Genomic DNA, 19,363 nt, shown 5'->3' on the forward strand with positions numbered 1-19,363 from the left:
GGTGGAAGAATGGTGAAATTCATTGATGCTTTACAAAAAGTGTATGGGAACAACGCACCCAAACAATCAGTAGTTTACAAATGGATAACTCATTTTAAGAAGGAATGAGAGAAGAAGATGAAGCCTGCAAGAGCAGACCATTCACATCAATTTGTGAGGAAAAATATCATCTCGTTTGTGCTCTAATTGAAGAGGATCAATGTTTAACAGAAGAAACAATAGCTAATTGCCTAGACATCTCAACTGATTCAGCTTACACAATTTCACTCAAGGGATGCCAAAACTTTTGTGCCCAGATCAGCTGCAGACGAGAACAAAGCTTTCAATTTCAATAGAAATTTTAAACAAGTAGGATCAAGACCCTGAAGCATTTCTTTGAAGAACTATAACAGGAGATGAAACATGGCTTTACCAGTACAATCCTGAAGACAAAGCACAACCAAAGCAATGGCTACCAAAAGGTGGAAGTGGTTCAGTCAAAGCAAAAACAGACTGGTCAAGAGCAAAGGTCATGGCAACAGTTTTTTGGGAAGTTCAAGGCATTCTGCTGGTTGACTTTCTGGAGAAACCAAGGAAAATACTGCTTATTATAAGAGGGTTTTGAGACAGTTAACCAAAGCTTTTGCAGGAAAGCTTCACCAGAGTCCTTTCTACTGCAACAATGCTCCTGCTCATTCCTCTCATCAAACAAGGGTAATTTTGAAAGTTTCAGTGGGAAATCATTAGGCATTCATGGTTTTTTGTTTTGTGTTGTTTTGAAATGGAGTTTTGCTCTTGTCACTCAGGCTGGAGTGCAATGGCACAATCTCGGCGCACTGCAACCTCTGCCTCTCGGGTTCAAGGGATTCTCTTGCCTCAGCCTCCTGAGTAGTTGGGATTACAAGTGCATGACAGTATGCCTGGCTAATTTTTGTATTTTTGGTAGAGATAGGGTTTCACCATGTTGGCCAGGTTCGTCTCAACCTCCTGACCTCAGGTGATTTGCCCGCCTTGGCCTCCCAAAGTGCTGGGATTACAGGTGTGAGCCACCACACCCAGCCAGGCATTCACCTTATAGTCCTGATTTGGCTCCTTTTGACTTCCTTTTCTTTTGTAATCTTAAAAAACTCTTTACAGGGCACTCATTTTTCTTAAGTTAATAATGTAAAAAAGATGGCATTGACATGGTTAAATTCCCAGGACCCTCCTTAGAGATGGACAAAATGGCTGGTATCATTGCTTACAAAAGTGTCTTGAACTTGATAGAGCTTTGTTGAGAAATAGAGTTCATATTTTTAAATTTATATTTTAATTCCATTTTTAATTCCCTTTTTATATACATTCAATTTTTCTCTAATTCAATTTTTCTCTAAACCTTTTGTAGTCCCTTCATATTTATTACCTTGCTTTGTATGTCTGTAACTTAGAAAAACTGCACCAATTCAATTTATTTGTGGAATATTTATAACCTCCAAAATAGTATAGTTTGAGCAGCATGACTATAAATATTTAAAATATATGTATATAATAAATGTGCTATCACATTACAATTTTTTCTTACTTCACAAGTAGCACTATATTCACCGTCCATACAAGTTTTACTCTTTGAAGAATACATCTATATTGTCATTATCATTAGAAATTAGGAAATACTTTTGGTTCCTAGATTCCACTGAAACATATGAGATCCAATTACTACAGTTAAATAAAAGCACTTATGCTGACCTTGATATAATTAAATCAATACCTAGATGCTGAAAACAAAAAAGTCTAGGGAGTTGAAAGGCCAGCTCTCCAATTAATTAAAGCAAAACGGTTATCATGTAAGAAGTGATATTATCTAAAGTGAAAAACAAAACAGAAGACCAGAAACCTGAGAATCATCCTCTACTCCTTTTTCTCTCTCATCCCCAACATCTAATTGGCCATAAAGCTTTTCAATTATATCTTATTAATATCTCTTGAATCTGCTGCCATTTCATCTACACAACCACAACTACTGCCTTCAGAGTTTCCCTTGTGAACCAATGCAACAGCCTCCTCTTAAATTTCTTTCCTTGGGCTTATTCTCACCATGTAATGCATACTTCACTTTCCAAAATAAAAAGTCCTCTTTAAAATTCAAAACTTATGTTACTCTAAAAATCCAAGTCCTTCAATGAGGCTACTCTTTCTCCAAGAAAAAAGCCTATGCCACATTTTAAATCTATACCATTTGACTACTCCAGCTATGTGGGTTTATCTCATCAGCTATAAAGGGTAGCATTTATTAAGGGTTTACTATATAACTGGCACTGCAATAAGCACTTTATTTATTTAATTATAAAGCAATCTTTCAAATTAGAACTATGTATTATGGGTGAGATAACTTGGTTTTTAGGGAACCTCAAAAATTTTCTGAGTGTCACATGGCCATCAAATGGCAGTGTCAAGATAGAAACCTGAGTCTGACTCCAGAGTAAATGCTCTTATATCTATCTGCATTCCAGGAGGTCCCTTCAAATGCCAAGCCATTCTCATATCTATGTTTAAATTCTTATTTGCCAGAATGAATTCTTTTGACTTTTGATGAGGTTTTCCCTGACTCTACCACCAGTAACCCCTAATACATATGATCTCCACCTTCTCTGTTCATCACCTAAATTATACAAGATATTTTCATACTTTGGCCATTGTGAGAGTCACTTTGGGACCTTGGTAAAAATGCAAATACTTGAGTGAATCTCAGATAAACTGACTTGACATTCTGGGTTGGTAGCCTTGTCATCTGGAGTTTCTAAAAGACTTCAAGATGATTGCAATGCACAATTATCTGAGAAGTACTGACTTACATAAACATATTAATAGTGCTTACACCATTTTGCAATTACTCTACTTGTTTACATGTCCTTACTCTTAATTAGTCTAAAAATATTTTAGGGCTAGATGTTACACAAATTTGCAGCACCTACACCTAGAAAATGTACCTTGCATTTAACAAGTACTCAATAAATACTTGATGAATAAATGAATGGGTTTGTTCTCAGATTTGAAAAGCAATATGAAGATGAAAAATTATGGGAGGAGGTTATAAGTAGGGATATAATACAGGAGTTAGGACTAATTGCTTTGGAATAAAATTATCTGAGGTCTACTCTACAACTTACTAACTTAAAAGTACCTAAGCTCTGAGATTATTTTCTATAATTTTCCATTTGTAAAATAGGGTTAAAAATGTATCTGCCTCACGGTAATTTAAAAAAATAAAACAAAAATACCTCTATGAAACATTTAGCAATGTGCTTGACATATACTGAGTACTTGAAAATGTTAGCTTTTTAAACATATAATGATAATAGCATAATGTTGTATAACCTTCTTTATTATAATTATAATAATGACAGTGGAGGTATCATTAGCTAGTTTCGAAGAATCTAAGCAGTCATTCAAATGCTTACAGTTCATAATACTCTGATACAAATGGCTATTTACAATGTGGATCTACCACACTTTGAAAGTAGTCATAGACAAGTCAATGTGAGCCTCAAATATTGGTTCTTATCATATTATTAAATAGTTTTCTTTGCTTTTATTATTTTAAAAGGAAAAATATATGAAAACATTTAACGCAGCTATATAGAAAACTTTATTTAAAAATATAAACTTTTAGATTTGTTTAATGCTTGAAAAGAATAAAAAATTTACAAAAACCCAAAAGCAAGATTTTTCTTCCTCTAAAAAATATAATTTTTGAAATTTAGTTCCCTTTTTTAATAAGCAATTAACAAAAGAACATATTACAAACTAGCACATTTGGTGCAACTAGCTTGTTAGAAGTCAGGTATTTGGTGACCATCAATAATAGACTGGATAAAGAAAATGTAACACATATACACCATGGAATACTATGTAGTCATAAAAAAGAATGAGTTCATGTCATTTGCAGGGACATGGATGAAGCTGGAAACCATCATCCTCAGCAAACTAACACAGGAACAGACAACAAAACCCCACATGTTCTCACTCATAGGTGGGAGCTGAACAGTGAGAACACATGGACACAGGGAGGGGAACATCACATACCAGGGCCTGTTGGGAGTTGGGGTGCAAGGGGTGGGAGAGCATTAGGACAAATACCTAATGCATGCGGGGCTTAAAACCTGGATTACAGGTTGATAGGTGCAGCAAACCACCATAGCACATGTATACCTATGTAACAAACCTGCACTTTCTGCACATGTATCCCAGAACTTAAAGTAAAAGAAAAACTAAAAATAAATAAAAATTAAATAAATAAATCACAATTTGCTATTGCAAGAAGAAGAAGAAGAAGAGGGGGAGGAGGAGGAGGAAGAAGAAGAGAAAGAGGAAGAGGAAGAAGAGGAAGAGGAAGAAGAGGAAGAGGAAGAAGAAGAAGAAGAAGAAGAAGAAGAAGAAGAAGAAGAAGAAGAAGAAGAAAAAGAAGAAGAAGAAGAAGTAGTAGTAGTAGTCAGGTATTTGTATACTCAGTGATAATAGCCAAGGCATAGCCCATAGTCATACAAAGTGATCATCTTCGTCAGATAAACATAATCATTGTTTTGTTTTGTTTTTCACTTTTCCAGTAAATATTCATTGAGGACATAAAAACAGCAAAACATCATCTTGTGTCTTATTGGAAATAAATAATGTGCAACACACTACCCAAAAGTAGTTTAATATTCATGCACAGAGATAATTCAAGAATGCTAATTACAATTATTACCTAAGCATTAGAACTGCAGAACATGGTAATACCTTGTAAATCAGAGCATGTCATTCCTCTGCTCAAATCTCCCTAATGATTTCCATTTCAATTAGAGGAAAAATAAAGTCCTTACAATGGCTTATAAGCCCCACTTACTTTTCCTCTCTCATTTAATTTCCTACTACCTCACTTTTTTGTTCTTCATACTTCTGTTTCGTGGTATTTGCTCTAGCTGTTCCCTAAAGCAGTATCTTCACTTACCAGTAAGGCTTATTCCTGCACCACCTTCCACTACTTGCTCAAATGTCACAGTCTCCATAAGGTCTGCCCTGACCACCATAACATCCTTCTTTTTATCCCTAGCACTCCTGATCCCTCAACTCTCCATCTATTTTTTTCTATGACACATCATTTTCTAAAATGTTATATAGATTACTCCTTTATTATATTTTCACCTTTTATCTGTCTTCACCTGATAGAATGTAAAATCCAAGGGGGCAAAAGTATATTGCCTCTTTGGTTGACTAATGGGAACAATGCCTGACACACAGAGTTCAGTAAATATTTGTTGAATGAATGAAGATATAGGCATTGAGACAGGTAAAAAGGAAATGATACCAGAATTCAGAGAAGGAAGAGACCACTTCTGGGCTGGGTTGATTTGATCAATGAAGTTAAAATTTAGGGTAGAAAAGGAGCAAGGATGGAGAAGATGCTCAGAAAACATGCAGCTGCCCAGATTTCCCCTGGCCTCCTACTGGGGATCTCACTGCTGTTCTCCAGCCCATGAGAGGAAGTGGGCAGAGGTGAGGGCCTAGCCCACATGGATATGGGGCACACGCTGCTGGGCAGAGAAATGGCTGCACATATACTGCTCCTCTGAAGCAAGACTCCTTGCTGGTCTCCTTCTCTTTTTCTCCTTAAAATATTGTTAGAATGCAGAGATCACTGATTTCCTTTGAAACAATTCCCATACAGGATACGACATCTCAAACAGTTCCTCAGCCCTTGGCAATATTTGTGTGCAGGTGTTTCATGAGAAGCAGCACATAAGGTCCTGAGAACCAATGAGTACTGGGGAGTGGCACAAGGAGCTTGTGGCACCTAGCACTGTGGCATCCCCTACACTCCAGGAATTACACTCCCTCCTAAATGTCTCCCCCATCTCCTTGCTAACCTGACTTCCAGCCCCCAGTCTTAAGTAAAATAGGAATTATGTTTTCTCTCTTACTACATCTGTGAGGTGTAAGATAAAAATAAATGACAAAGGATGGGCACAGTGGGTCACACGTGTAATCCCAGGACTTTGGGAGGCCGAGGCGGGCGTATTACGAGGTCAGGAGTTCGAGACCAGCCTGACCTACATGGTGAAACCCTGTCTCTACTAAAAATACAAAAATTAGCCGGGCATGGTGGTGCGTGCCTGTAATCCCAGCTACTCAGGAGGCTGAGGCAGGAGAATCACTTGAACCTGGGAGGTGGTGGTTGCAGTGAGCTGAGATCACGCACCATTGCAGTCCAGCCTGAGCGACAGAGTGAGACTCTGTCTCAAAAAAAAACCAAAAAAACAAAAAACAAAACAAAACAAAAATACACACACATTCACAAATGACAGTTCCAAAGACAAATTAATCTGCAGTGAACAAGGTGGAAGAAAGGAAGAATGAAGACTACTTGATAACAAAATACAAAAACAAACACAGGCTAAAACAAAAAACATGAACACTGATGGGATAAAAAAGTTCACAAATAAAAATAATCCATACACACACACATATGCACACACACACAATTCAGAGTTGAGTCTTATAGCCAGAAAAAAGAAGAGAAGTAGAGCATGTCAAGTGGAGGAAATGAATCGTGAAAGGAGTAGAGAGAGGAAAGGCATGTTACATTTTAAAACAAATGCTTAATTTGATTAAGTGGGGGAATATTACAAAATTCATGTGTGAAAAATGAAACATTAAGAAATCAGTGTTGGAATAAGAGGCTAAAGAATGTTGCCTTTATTTAGTAGATAGGAAGGTAATGATATGAAATGACCAAATATCTGGAAATATTAATAAGACCAAGGTGTAGAAAGGGTTGAGTGGAAGGAACATTAGGTTTATCTGATATAATTGATAGTGATAATAGTATTATGAAAGATCAGGCATTCTAAAGTTAAAATGCCATTATCTCAGGTTCAACAAAGAAAAGATAACTATAATGATAAAAATCAGCCTATCTGGCGGGCGCGGTGGCTCATGCCTGTAATCTTAGCACTTTGGGAGGCCGAGGAGGGTGGATTGCCTGAGCACAGGAGTTCGAGACCAGAGTGGGCAACATGGTGAAACCCTGTCTCTAGTAAAATACAAAAAATTAGCTGGGCATGGCAGTGTGACATGTAGTCCCAGCTACTCAGGAGGCTGAGGCAGGAGAATTGCTTGACCCTGAGAGGCGGAGCTTGCAGTGAGCCGAGATAGTGCCATTGCACTCCAGCCTGGGCGACAGAGCGAGACTATGTCTCCAAAAATAGAAAAAAAAAGATAAATAAATAAATAAAAATAAATCAGCCTATCCGCCAGCATTTACCTTTTAGGTAAATAAAAAGCAGGGCATGTCTGTGTAGTAACTCTGCCAGCAGAAAAAATATATATATATATATATTTTATATATAAAAAATATATATATTTTTTTCTCATGAGTAGAAAAATCAGATGGCGAAAACACTCACTTGCTGGGAGGAATCTCAGCCAAATTTCCATTTACTAAGAAAGAACACCTGCCATGTTTCCTGAAACCTTCACTATTTAAAATACTCCTTTAGGAATATAGTAAGAGTCTACTTTCTTGGATGAAAAAAATAAACACTATCCTTTTTTATAGAAAACCTTAAAGTGTTCTGCATCTGTTGCTGGTATTTATAGTGTGATTATAGACTGTGATTTCCCCACTGTGATTCTTCCCTTATGTTACTCAGTGGGCAGAACTTTTATCTTAGAGACTGTCACAAATGAAATACCCAAAAATGTGCAGTGACATAGGTGTCTCCTTGATAGGAAAAAGTTAATATGCCCACCCTGTTTACACACACACACCACTCACACGCAATATCATTTTTTCCCAGTACCCAGTTGTTTAAGTATTTTGCTTATCTCAAGTACCTAAAATTAGGTATTTAAAAAAAATCCATTTAGTCCTTATCTACATGCATTAAAAAACACAGTTTTCTCTTCCAGAGGCTGTATATCTCAACCAGTATCTTGAGGCACCTTAAAATACATAAGGAGTTCTTCAGAATTTCTATATCTAGTTATTAAAATCTGCCTTAACAAACAGATTCTTGAATTGTCACAAAAAGGGATGTTTCTCTACCAAGAGAAGCCTACCTTTTTTGAAACTTGACAGAAATTATGATGCCCTTTTCATAAGCAAAATAGATTATTGGGTGGGCGGGAATCGACGTGGTGCTTGGGTAGAGGGCACTGTATTCGCTGGAGTTTCTGGGAGTAATAGTCTCCAGCGTGCAACTGAGTGAATAGTCAGCCTTTCTGATTGCCCTGCTGGATATTCTTCTAAACCACAGCTGCTCTATGTAGCACTTGATCCACCAAACAGATTTTAACTGTTATTCAACCTGTTCTTAGCAATGCAGCCAAAAATGCTGCCGTGGCTTGTTTTATACGTTTGTCATTAAAGACCAGGGCAGAATTTATTAGTATTTTTAATTCTGTAAGGCAATACTTAGTCTTTAAATTTTCTTGTTCGATCTCCCACCATTCTCCTGAATTTAAACTCAATACTTAGCAAATATTATGTTAATGTCCTTACTGATTAGACAGTAGATTTGTTAACAAGAAACATATTATAAAATTTTAAAAAATGATTAAAAGAATGTTAGTTATCCTTTGGCACAGATCTCCCCACTATCAACAAAATGTATCTTTTTCTCATCTCTCTTTGTCAGTCCCTCTCCCCTATTATCTCTCTTTTTCCATATCCTGTAACTCTCTTTTTCACATCTATTTATCTGTATCCTTTCAGTTTTCTATTTACAATTATAAATTTAATTTAGGGCCACTGACTTTGTTTAAAAATAGCACCTGCCACTGTAGTATTTTTATGTGACCAGTGTAGTCAAGTGTACCATTTAGTAAGGTATTTATTAAATTTCTTCCAAAAAGAAAGGTCTTTGTCTACATGGAGAGTTAACTTCTGCTAAATTATGATTTGATAAAATTATTATTTTTCTATATCTTTAAAGGCTTTTTGTAGTGCTGGTATTTTTAATTATATTTACTTTAATTCAGGAAGTTTTCAAATAATAATGATCCATTTAAAAGGAAGCATTCAGCAAATGCTTTGATGTCTTAGTTAAGGCCTATCAACACAATGCTTTAAAAAGTTGCTGATTATAATATCGTCTTCTAGTAGGTTGCCACCTTGTGGTTTTTGAAAAATACAGTTAACACATTTCACAGATTGCATAAATATCCTGCTCTATGTTTTGTTTGTTTATTTTTCTCTTAGGTGAAGAATCTAGATAGCTAACGACTCTTAAGAAGTGTCTAGGGATCATTTTGAACCCAAAGCATCGCTTTGCGAACATTTGGATTATGTGAATTCAAACTAACAGATTAAACGCCATTCACTTTGAATAGCCTCTGGATCATTAGGAGAGTTGGTAGTGTTATTATTTAAAGCAACTGCACATAAAACACACCAATGCATCATTTGTTCTTATGCTCATTCATTACCAATAGTAAATTCTTTCTTACATTTTTTAGTTTGATTCAGATAATTAATTTAGAGGACAGTGGCTTTCTTTGATTGCTTGTTTTATAGAAATAACAAGTTGTAACTTAATTGGGTAAACACTCACAAATACAGTACAGGGAAAAACATATTCCATGTAATAAAGTTTTCACTCAATTAGAAAAGAGATTTGTCTCATTCATCTCCCAATTCCCCTACAGTTCTAAGCAGAAAGTCCTTCACATAGGCACTCAACATTACTTTCTACGTTAAAGATCATGATTTTAAATGCTTAAATTATAACTAGTATGTCTTTCCTGTCAAAGATGTTGGTTTCCAAGACCTAAAATTGTGAGATTTAATGTGACTAGTTATTGATTTCCCTCAGGAAGAGCAGTCAAACTTGCAATTCTCTGTTCTAAAAGGCAAGATACTATGTATTATTAGCACCTATTATGTGTTAATTAGGATATAGCTCAATTTTTCTCATTTATTAAAAATAAGAATTTCTAACTAAAAACAGTTTAAAAAATATTATATATAACTAAATCATCTTGTTAAACATTAGTGATCATATATTATCTTATACAAATAAAGGATTTTTGCATTCAGCAATAAATTTTAGAAATGTAAAAGTTGTACACAAGAATCTTTTTAAAGTTTCATCAATTTACTTGTGGTTTATTATAATTTAATGGTCTGTATTATGAATGACTATCAAAACATATGCTGCTTTTGATCTGTGGCACCTATAACAAAGTCAAATTTCTCATTACGACATCCTATACCTTTCAGGAGTAGTCATGCTTATATAAGCAGCCTTAGTTACTGCCATGCCCTCAAATCTTATATACCAACTCGACTGAAATAGTTTGAATTTTCCCTAATGTGGCATATTTCATAGCTCTGTCTGAACATGAAGTTTCCTCTGCTGAATCTATCCACCCCATCTTGCTTAACTGTAAAACTCCTACTTATATTTTAAGACTCACCCCAAGTGTCACCTCCTGTTTGAAGTATTCCCTGAATTTCCTAAATGTAGCTGATTATTTATTGCTTTTGGGTGATCTACCACAAATATATCTATTACTGTATTCAAAGCACTGTAATATTGCTTTATCTTTCTGAATCTTCTGCTAGACTCTTCAAAGAAACATACTGTGACATGTCTATCTTCACATTTTCTATGTCGAGCATAGTGCCTGACATATGGTAGGTGTTCAAAATATTTGCTGGTTGAACAAAGAATGAATGAATAAGTTTTGTCTTACGGATTGGACATGTATTTGCATTACAGTAATACATTTATTGTATCTGAAGTTAGCAATAACTGAAAAGTAAACTTCTTTATTAAACCAAAACAAGTAAAAAATTAATTAACTATATTTACTTAGCACATGCTTATCAATTGCAGCTGTTGTTCGCTCCCACTGAGAGTTTCACGTCATTCAAAACTTCCAGTTTAGGTAATGTTGTTTCAGTGAGGAACTAAGTGGCCTGAATGAGGTGATGTTGAGGAGCTAATACTCAGTGGGAAGCAGAAGCCAGCACAATTACAAAACATATGCACACCTAGATTCTAAACCCCATTATGGACACCAGCATCAGCATAGGTATACTAATGTTAATGATATATATACCAACATTATATGTTCATTATCTTCTACCTCTAGGTGCTATGTCCATTTATTCATTTACTCATTCAACAAGTATATTTTAATTGTTTGGTAAGTTTCAGGATCTATACTCAGTGTTAAAGACACAAAAACACTCTAAAAGGATATGGTAAACTGCTACGAAAGATTTTTGTCTTCTGGAGCTTGCATTTTAAGTAGAGTGTAAGAAAAACCACAGTTACCCAAACACTCACCTAATTACATTTGTGATAATTTTATGTGTGAAATGACACAATGTTTCATATAGTTGTTTTACAGGAGAACTAATCTATTTTTATGACGAAAAGTTTTGCAGGAATTTGGGAGATGAATGTACATTTTCTATGTCAAGAGTAGCCACTTTAATTCCAGTTTTAAAATTTCTACAGCATCTAGTTCCTTTTTCGCAATTTAAAAACACTTATAATAAAAAAGTAGGCATTACAATTGATGCCACAGAAATTAAAAGAATAAGAGACTACTATGAACAATTACACACCGAAAAATTGAATAACCCAGAAAAATGAAAAAATTCCTAGAAATATAAAAGTTACCAAGACTAAATTTTAAGGAAACATAAAATCTACATGGTCCCATAACTAGTGAAAAGATTGAATCAGTTAACAAAATCCTCCCAACAAAGAAAGGCACAGCACCAGATGGTTACACTGGTGAATTCTACCTTACACTTAAAGAATTAACATCAATCCTTCTCAAACTCCTCAAAAAAAATTGAAGAGGGGAAAATATGTCCAAACTTGTTTATTGCAGTCAGCCCTGCCCTAATACCAAAGCCAAAGACACCACAAGAAAAGAAAAGTATAATCCAATATCCCTTTTGAGTATGGATGCAAAAATCCTCAACAACATGATAGTAAGCCAAATCTAGCAGCATGTTTAAAAAAATCATATACCACAACTAAGAGGAATTTATTCCTGGGATGCAACAATGGCCAAATGTATAGAAATCAATAAATGTGATATATTACATTAACAGAGTGAAGAATACAAGGCACATAATTGTATCAATGAATGCAAAAAAAAGTATTTGAATGTATTTGACACCATTTCATTATTAAAAACTCTCAAAAAACTAGGTATATAAGAAATTTCCCTCAACATAATAAAGACCATATATGAAAAGCCCATAACAAACATCATACTCAATGGTAAAAAACAAAAAGCTTTTTCTTTATAATCAGGAACAAGGTAAAGATATCCACTCTCTCCACTTCTAATCAAAATACTACTGGAAGTCCTAGCCAGAGGAATTAGACAAGAAATAGAAATAAAAGGCATCCAAGTGAAAAAGGAAGAATTAAAATTGTCCCTGTCTGCAGATGATAAAATCCTAAATGCAGAACAACATGAAGACTCCACGGACCACACTGAGGTGTCATCTTGCCCCAGTTAAAGTGGATATTATCAAACACACACACACAAAAAAATGTGGAGAAAAGGGAACTCTTATACATTGTTGGCGAGAATGTAAATTAGTCAAGGTATTATAAACAATAGTAGGGAAGTTTCATTAAAAAAAAGAAAAAAAAATGGAAAATAGAACTATATAAGATCCAACAATCTCACTGCCGGATATATCCAAAAGACAAAATCAGTATATCAAAGAGATACCTCCACTCCCATGTTTATTGCAGCAGTATTCACAATAGCGAAGACACGGAATCAACCTGTGTCCATCAATGGATGAACGGATAAGGGAAATGTGGTATACATGACAATGGAGTACTATTCATCCATAAAATTGAAATCCTGTTACTTGCAGCAACATGAGTGGAATTAGAGGATGTTACGTTAAGTGAAATGAGCCAGGCATAGAAAAGGGATATTGCATATTCTCACGCATATGTGGAAGCTAAAAAAGTTGATCTCATGGAGGTAGAGTAGAATGATGATTACCAGAGCCTGACTTGGAAGGCAGGGATGAAGAGAGGTTGGTTAATGGGTTCAAAAATACAGTTAGATAGAAATAATAAATTCTGATGTTTGATAAGCAGGGTGACTAGAGTTAATGGTAATTTACTGTATACTTTAAAATAATGAGATGAAAGATTTGAAATGTTCCCAACATAAATAAATGATAAATAATTGAGGTTATGAATGATAATACAATTACCCTGATTTAATCACTACACATTGTATACATGTACAAAAACATCACATGTATCCCAGAACTATGAATAATTATTATGTATCAGTAATGTTGAAGAGATTCCATTAAAAAAAAACTGTTAGAACTAATAAATGAATCAGTAAAGTTGCAAGACACAAAATTAACATGCAAAGAATCAGTTGTATTTCTATATACTAAAAATAAACTATCCTAAAAGGAAATTAAGGAAATAATACCATTTACAATAGCATGAAAAATAATAAAATACTTTAGAATAAACTTAACCAAGGAGGTGAAAGACTTGCACTCTAAAAACTACAAAATAGTAGGCGGGACGTGGTGGCTCACTCCTGTAATCCCAAAACTTTGGGAAGTCAAGGTGGGTGGATCACCTGAGGTCAGGAGTTCGATACCAGCCTGACCAACATGGTGAAACCCTGTCTCTACTAAAAATATAAAATTAGCTGGGAGTGGTGTTGGGCACAAGTAATCCCAGCTACTTGGGAGGCTGAGGCAAAAGAATCGCTTGAACCCAGGAGGCAGAGGTTGCAGTGAGCCAAGATCATGCCATTCCATTCTAGCCTGGGCAACAAGAGTGAAACTCTGTCTCAAACAAAAACCAAAAAACCTGAAAAGCTACTAAATAGTGATGAGAAAAGATACAGAAGACACAAATAAATAGAAATACATCCCATTTTATGGATTGGAATATTTAATAATGTTAAAATGTCCATACTACACAAAGCAACCTACAGATTCAACTAGATGCTTATCAAAATCTGTGACAAGTTTTTCCAAAAATAAAAAAAGTACTAAGATGCATATGGAATCACAAAAGATCTTGAACAGCCAAAGAATTCTGGAGCAAGAAGAACAAAACTGTTGGGGTCACAATTCTTGATTATATATTACAAAGATACAGTTACCAAAACAGTGTAGTACTGGATAAAAACAGATATACAGACCAAAGGACATCCAGATGAACCTGGAGGACATTACACAGTAAAATAAACCAATCACAGGAGGATAAATACTTCATGATTCCACTTCCATGGGAAATCTAAAATAGACCCAAAATGGAGTAGAACAGTGGTTGTCAGGGGATAGGGAGAGGGGGAAATGAAGAGCTGTGGTTCAATGGGTATAAAGTTTCAGTCATGCAAAATGAGTAAGCTTTAGAGATCTGTTGCATAATATTGGACTTATAGTTAATACAATATTGCACACTTAAACATTTGTTGAGAGGGTAGATTTCACATTAATTATTCTTACTCAACAACAAAAAAACTTGTAAATTCTTGTGAAACCATTAAAACTTTATTCATGTAATTTTGCAATTGAACTGAAGTAATACTTCAAACTTTCAAGAAAATAAGACATTTTCTTTGAGAAAGTTGCTATAATATATACATATCAACAAAATATTTTTAATTAATATAAACTTGTTCTTAACCTTTTTGAATGGCACATGATATTATTTTTACCTGTGTATTCAAGATGAAATCCTGCAGCAGAAACACTGATGTCTGATTGAAAATTTAGATACAGATTATTAGACGTACTATTCAAAAGATGGGGTATTGTTGTTCCTGAAATGATATATGAGAAGGCAAGTCAATGACCACATAATAAGTACTATAATGAAATTAAGTAAGTTTACTAATCAGCCAATAGATTACCACTAAAAATATGCATTATTCAAGTTGTTTTTCAAAAAAAATTTAATAGAAATATTTTTCTCACAATCCTCTTTCAATATACTGTTCCTGTTTCCAAGAAGACAGACCACTTGAGATGGCTTTAGATTGCTTCCTAAAAATAGGTAGGAGCAAAAAGAGCTTGTGAAAGTTAAAGCTATATGTTTGACATGTTCACCGAAAATAAATGTTGAATTTCATGTGGATTTCAGTATTCCGTGCACAAGCTAATAATAAACAATAAATACATATATATGTAAAGTTATATTCTGTTAGAAACATGAATGTTTGCAATGATTGCTTTCAAAGAGATTATTACTCTGTATTCTCTCTGTTTTCCAATATGTTTTTTTGAAGACTGTGTTATACCAGAGGCTTCTGATTATCAAAGTGATAACCAGTTTTAACTGCCTGTATGTACCAGATTGGTGAACTAATTAAAAAGAAACACAAAATATGAATAAAACACAGTTTGCAAACTAAAAAAGAATAAATAATAAGCTTAATTTTGAACTTTGCAAAGTAACAACTTTTTATGAGTCAGATAATATAGTCATTGATTTCCTTTTAATAATGAATTAAAGTTAGACAGCTAGATAGATAGATTATTCTATACCAGGTCAAGTGCCTTAATGTTTCTTATACCCTGACAGCAAAGCTGGTAGTCAGCTTTCAAAAAAATTCCAATTATGAACTACTGTTACTCTTGTCTTTCAGCAAATGCATTATAATGATGTTTTTCTGGACTTCTGAAGGAGATCAAATTTATTTTATTAAGTTATTGAGCTTGAAAATATAAAGTATCTGCTTGAATCAAGTATTTCTTGACTTTGCTATTGAGCAAAGAGTTTAAGATCTTTGACTCCACCTCTAGCAGTTTCAAATGGCAAGCATGAAAATAAACAAGCGCTAATTCTACATCTTAAGACAAAGTTCAACAAGCATATGAGTTGAGGTCATTACAAACATTTCTTTGTAAGTAACTACTTTCTTTACATTTGCTTTGCACAACTTTGTGGACCTCACCCCTGATGTCTTCTATGGAAGAACAGAAAGAATTTATTACAGAGCACACACTTGCTTCTTTCCTGGCCATAGTGTGATAACAGCAACCACTGAAGACAGGGATAAACAGAAACTTAAAAGGTCATTTCACCTGCCTTAAGTCTCTTACAGGCTGTTATTGATTAAGAGCTCTAATTCTGGAGTCACACCAGCTGGGTCCCAATCTCATTCTAACATTAGTTGTACAACCTCAGGCAACTTAATCTCTCTAAGCCTCAATTACCTACCAGGTCTGCTAGAAAGATCAAATAAGGAAATGCATGGCAAATGTCACACAGAGCTAGCACTTAGTAATCAACAGCTGTTATTTATCACTCATATTATCATTATATTATTATTTTAAAAGTATTACAGATGGGTATGGTGGCTCATGTAATAATCATGGGATTACAATCCCAGCTAATCAGGAGGCTGTAAGACAGGAGGATCTCTTGAGGCCATGAGTTGGAAACCAGCCTAGGCAACATAGCGAGACCTCGGCTCTAAAAAAAAAAATAAAATAAAAATTAATTGGGGTTGTGGTATGTGACTGCAGTCCCAGCTACTGAGGAAGCTGAAACAGATGGATTACTTGAGCCCAAGAATTCAAGGCTGCATTGAGCTATGATTGCACCACTGCACCAAAGTCTGGGCAATAGAGCCAGACCCTGTCTCTAAAATGCAAAAAAAAAAAAAAAAAAAAAAAAAATTAATAATAATACTAATAAAGTATTACCCCTAACTTATTACAAATAAAAGTGTGCTAAAATTGTGTGCGATTTTTCTAAGATTTCTATCTAAATCTATATTGTTCATGTTTAAATCAAATCACTCTTGCTCCAGATATTTCTTTCCTTTCCTCATTGGTGATGATAAGTAATTGGTTCCACAAGTCCATTTAAAAATCTCTTAAAAGCTTAAAGCCATTCAAATTTATTTCAGCATATCTGAATTGAGTAAGTTAATACGTTAGCTATATTTATATTTCTAGAGTTTAAAAAGTATAATAGTAAAAAATTAAGAAAGTAAAACTTTTTATTTTAACTTCTATATGTCAAAAGAAGCTTTTAAATTATTGCATAAATTAGCTTTTAAACCTCAATAAATCTGGCTGGGTGTTGTGGTTCACACCTGTAATCTCAGCACTTTGGGAGGCCAAGGCAGGTGGATCACGGAAGTCAGAAGTTCACAACCCGCCTGGCCAACATAGCAAAACCCCGTCTCTACCAAAAAATACAAAACTTAGCTGGGCGTAGTGATGCATGTCTGTAATCCCAGCTACTCTGGAGGCTGAGGCAGGAGAATCGCTTGGACCCAGGAGGCAGAGGTTGCAGTGAGCTGAGATCTCACCACTGCACTCCAGCCTGGGAGACAGAGCGAGACTACATCTCAAAAAATAAAAACCTTAATAAATCTAACAGATTTTAAAAACAAGTCAACATCTTATATAAAAATAGAAGACTTCTATTTTATTTCTGGTCTTGTTAAACATGTATACACTAATTTTATATAATTTTATTCATTTCATAGAAATAATTCTGTATTCTCTTTATTCTCACTTAACAGTACCTTGTAGCATTTACCTGGTTATTTTCATGACTTCATAGCACACAATTCAAAGCACAGTCTAATTTTTAATTATTATTGCTCATCCTTTTCTTTTAAGGAAAAGAGCGTACATACTATTCCTGAACCCCAACTCAGCTGAAAATATTACCAGTAACATAAAACCATCAATAAATAATTACACAAATATAGGAAGAATTGGTAAGAATATAATAAGGTTTTAAATATCAATATTGATATCATCTTTAAATCTTTTAAAATTCAGTCCTTGTATCTTTGTGTATAGTTTGTAAAAAGCAAATTAAAACTACCAAGTAAGAGTTGTAGATAGCTCTTTAATTTTTTTTATATTCCTAATTATATCTGTATTTTAATTAAGCTCAGCTCTCTTATTTACCTGAATAGCTTCCAAGTCTTGGAGCATTGTTGTCTCCCCCATCATAAAAGTCCAGAGAATCCCAATTATGTTCTGTAGCAAAGCTAACAACTTGCACCTGTGAAATAATAATTACAGGTAAGAACACACATTTCTAACCAGATACACATAACTATACTCCACCAATCCCCCTTGGAAAAGAGAGTTCAAATCCTGGACCACATAATTGTGACCCTTCATAGAAGGGTTTTTAACAGAACTGATTTTTTCCATTATTGCACTGGCTTACACGAGCTGATTTTTATATAGAAAAGCCTTTGAAGCACCGACCAATGTTCATTGTGGGTATAACCAGAGCAATGTCTGTCGCTATCTCAGAACATTCTCTTTTCAAAAGATTTGAGCTAATCTAGTGACTCAGTGCCAGGAATCTCAATGCATGTTCAAAACAATTGGTGAATTTTTATGTACATGTACTGATTTGAGTTTTCTAATTTGCTTGTAGCTATTAGGAAAAACCAGATCTGTGGTCTACAAGCCTATAGGACCTTATAATATAGCTTTTTAAAACCAGGTTTATTTCTGGATACTTTTAATTTATCCTTTCCTTGCATAAACTTTGCTCAATTTCTTCTTTTCCTTTTATTTAAAAATTTTAACACGCATATTTTTAATAAGTTTCAGTATGGATGACACAAAAAATGATATTTTGTAATTAATTCAAATGAATTTTTAAAAATTTATTTTAATGAATAGAGTTATAGTAACTACATCACAGTGAAGGTCCTTAAAGTTGAGAAGGGAAATACTGGGGAGGTTTAATTCTCTCCTGTCTATTACAGTTTATTTAAAGAAAGATGCATGTGTTACTTTATTGCACATCACTTGGCACAGCTTGAGCTTTTGCAAGAACCCACAGGACCCTCACAACTATGGATGCTACCTATTTTGCTATTTCTTCATTAAATTTTTTGTAGTTTTAGAGGAAGGAAAGGAATAACTTTATTAAAAGTTTTTTAAGCTAAAATCTGTTAAAAATGTAGGCACTGCGCTCATTCACTCATTAAATTTCACTCATTAAAAATTTATTATCTGCAAAATAGCCCATCATTATTCTTCCATGCAAGTGAATGCTGGTGCCTGTTTCCAGGGGTGAGTGCCACATGGCAATAGACACCCTGCCTGTATGATTGGCATCAGACCCAATGGCAATGTTCTAAGATAGGAAGAAGACCAGAAGTAAAGCCGTATGATTGTAGTATAACCGCCACCTCCTTAAACAATTATCAATTCCCTCTTCATATCTAAATTTCCCTTTCCTTCAATTCAGAGGAAGAAAATACTGCATTCAGCTTTTTAAAAAATGTGAAGATTCACGCAGGAGTTGACATTTGGGCTAAGCTGAAGATATTGAGTTATTCCACTGAAGGAAATTATTGAGTGTCTAACAATGTAAAAGGAGTCAAACCATAA

The 19,363-nt window shown here is 34.6% G+C and overlaps 1 protein-coding gene across 2 annotated transcripts in view; it reads right to left on the reverse strand.

Annotated features, from left to right (window-relative positions):
- Window positions 1–19,363, reverse strand: part of CSMD3 (CUB and Sushi multiple domains 3) — a 1,211,357-nt gene that overhangs the window by 142,535 nt on the left and 1,049,459 nt on the right. For both annotated transcript variants that reach the window (XM_003823338.5, XM_034966508.3), the window contains 2 exons: window positions 17,912–18,008; window positions 14,692–14,796 (listed from right to left, as the gene is read on the reverse strand). In XM_003823338.5, the coding sequence (XP_003823386.3) occupies window positions 14,692–14,796; window positions 17,912–18,008 (202 nt within the window). The remainder of the gene's footprint in view (window positions 1–14,691; window positions 14,797–17,911; window positions 18,009–19,363) is intronic.

Source organism: Pan paniscus, chromosome 7 (assembly GCF_029289425.2).
Source record: "Pan paniscus chromosome 7, NHGRI_mPanPan1-v2.0_pri, whole genome shotgun sequence".
NCBI classification, from domain to species: domain Eukaryota; kingdom Metazoa; phylum Chordata; class Mammalia; order Primates; family Hominidae; genus Pan; species Pan paniscus.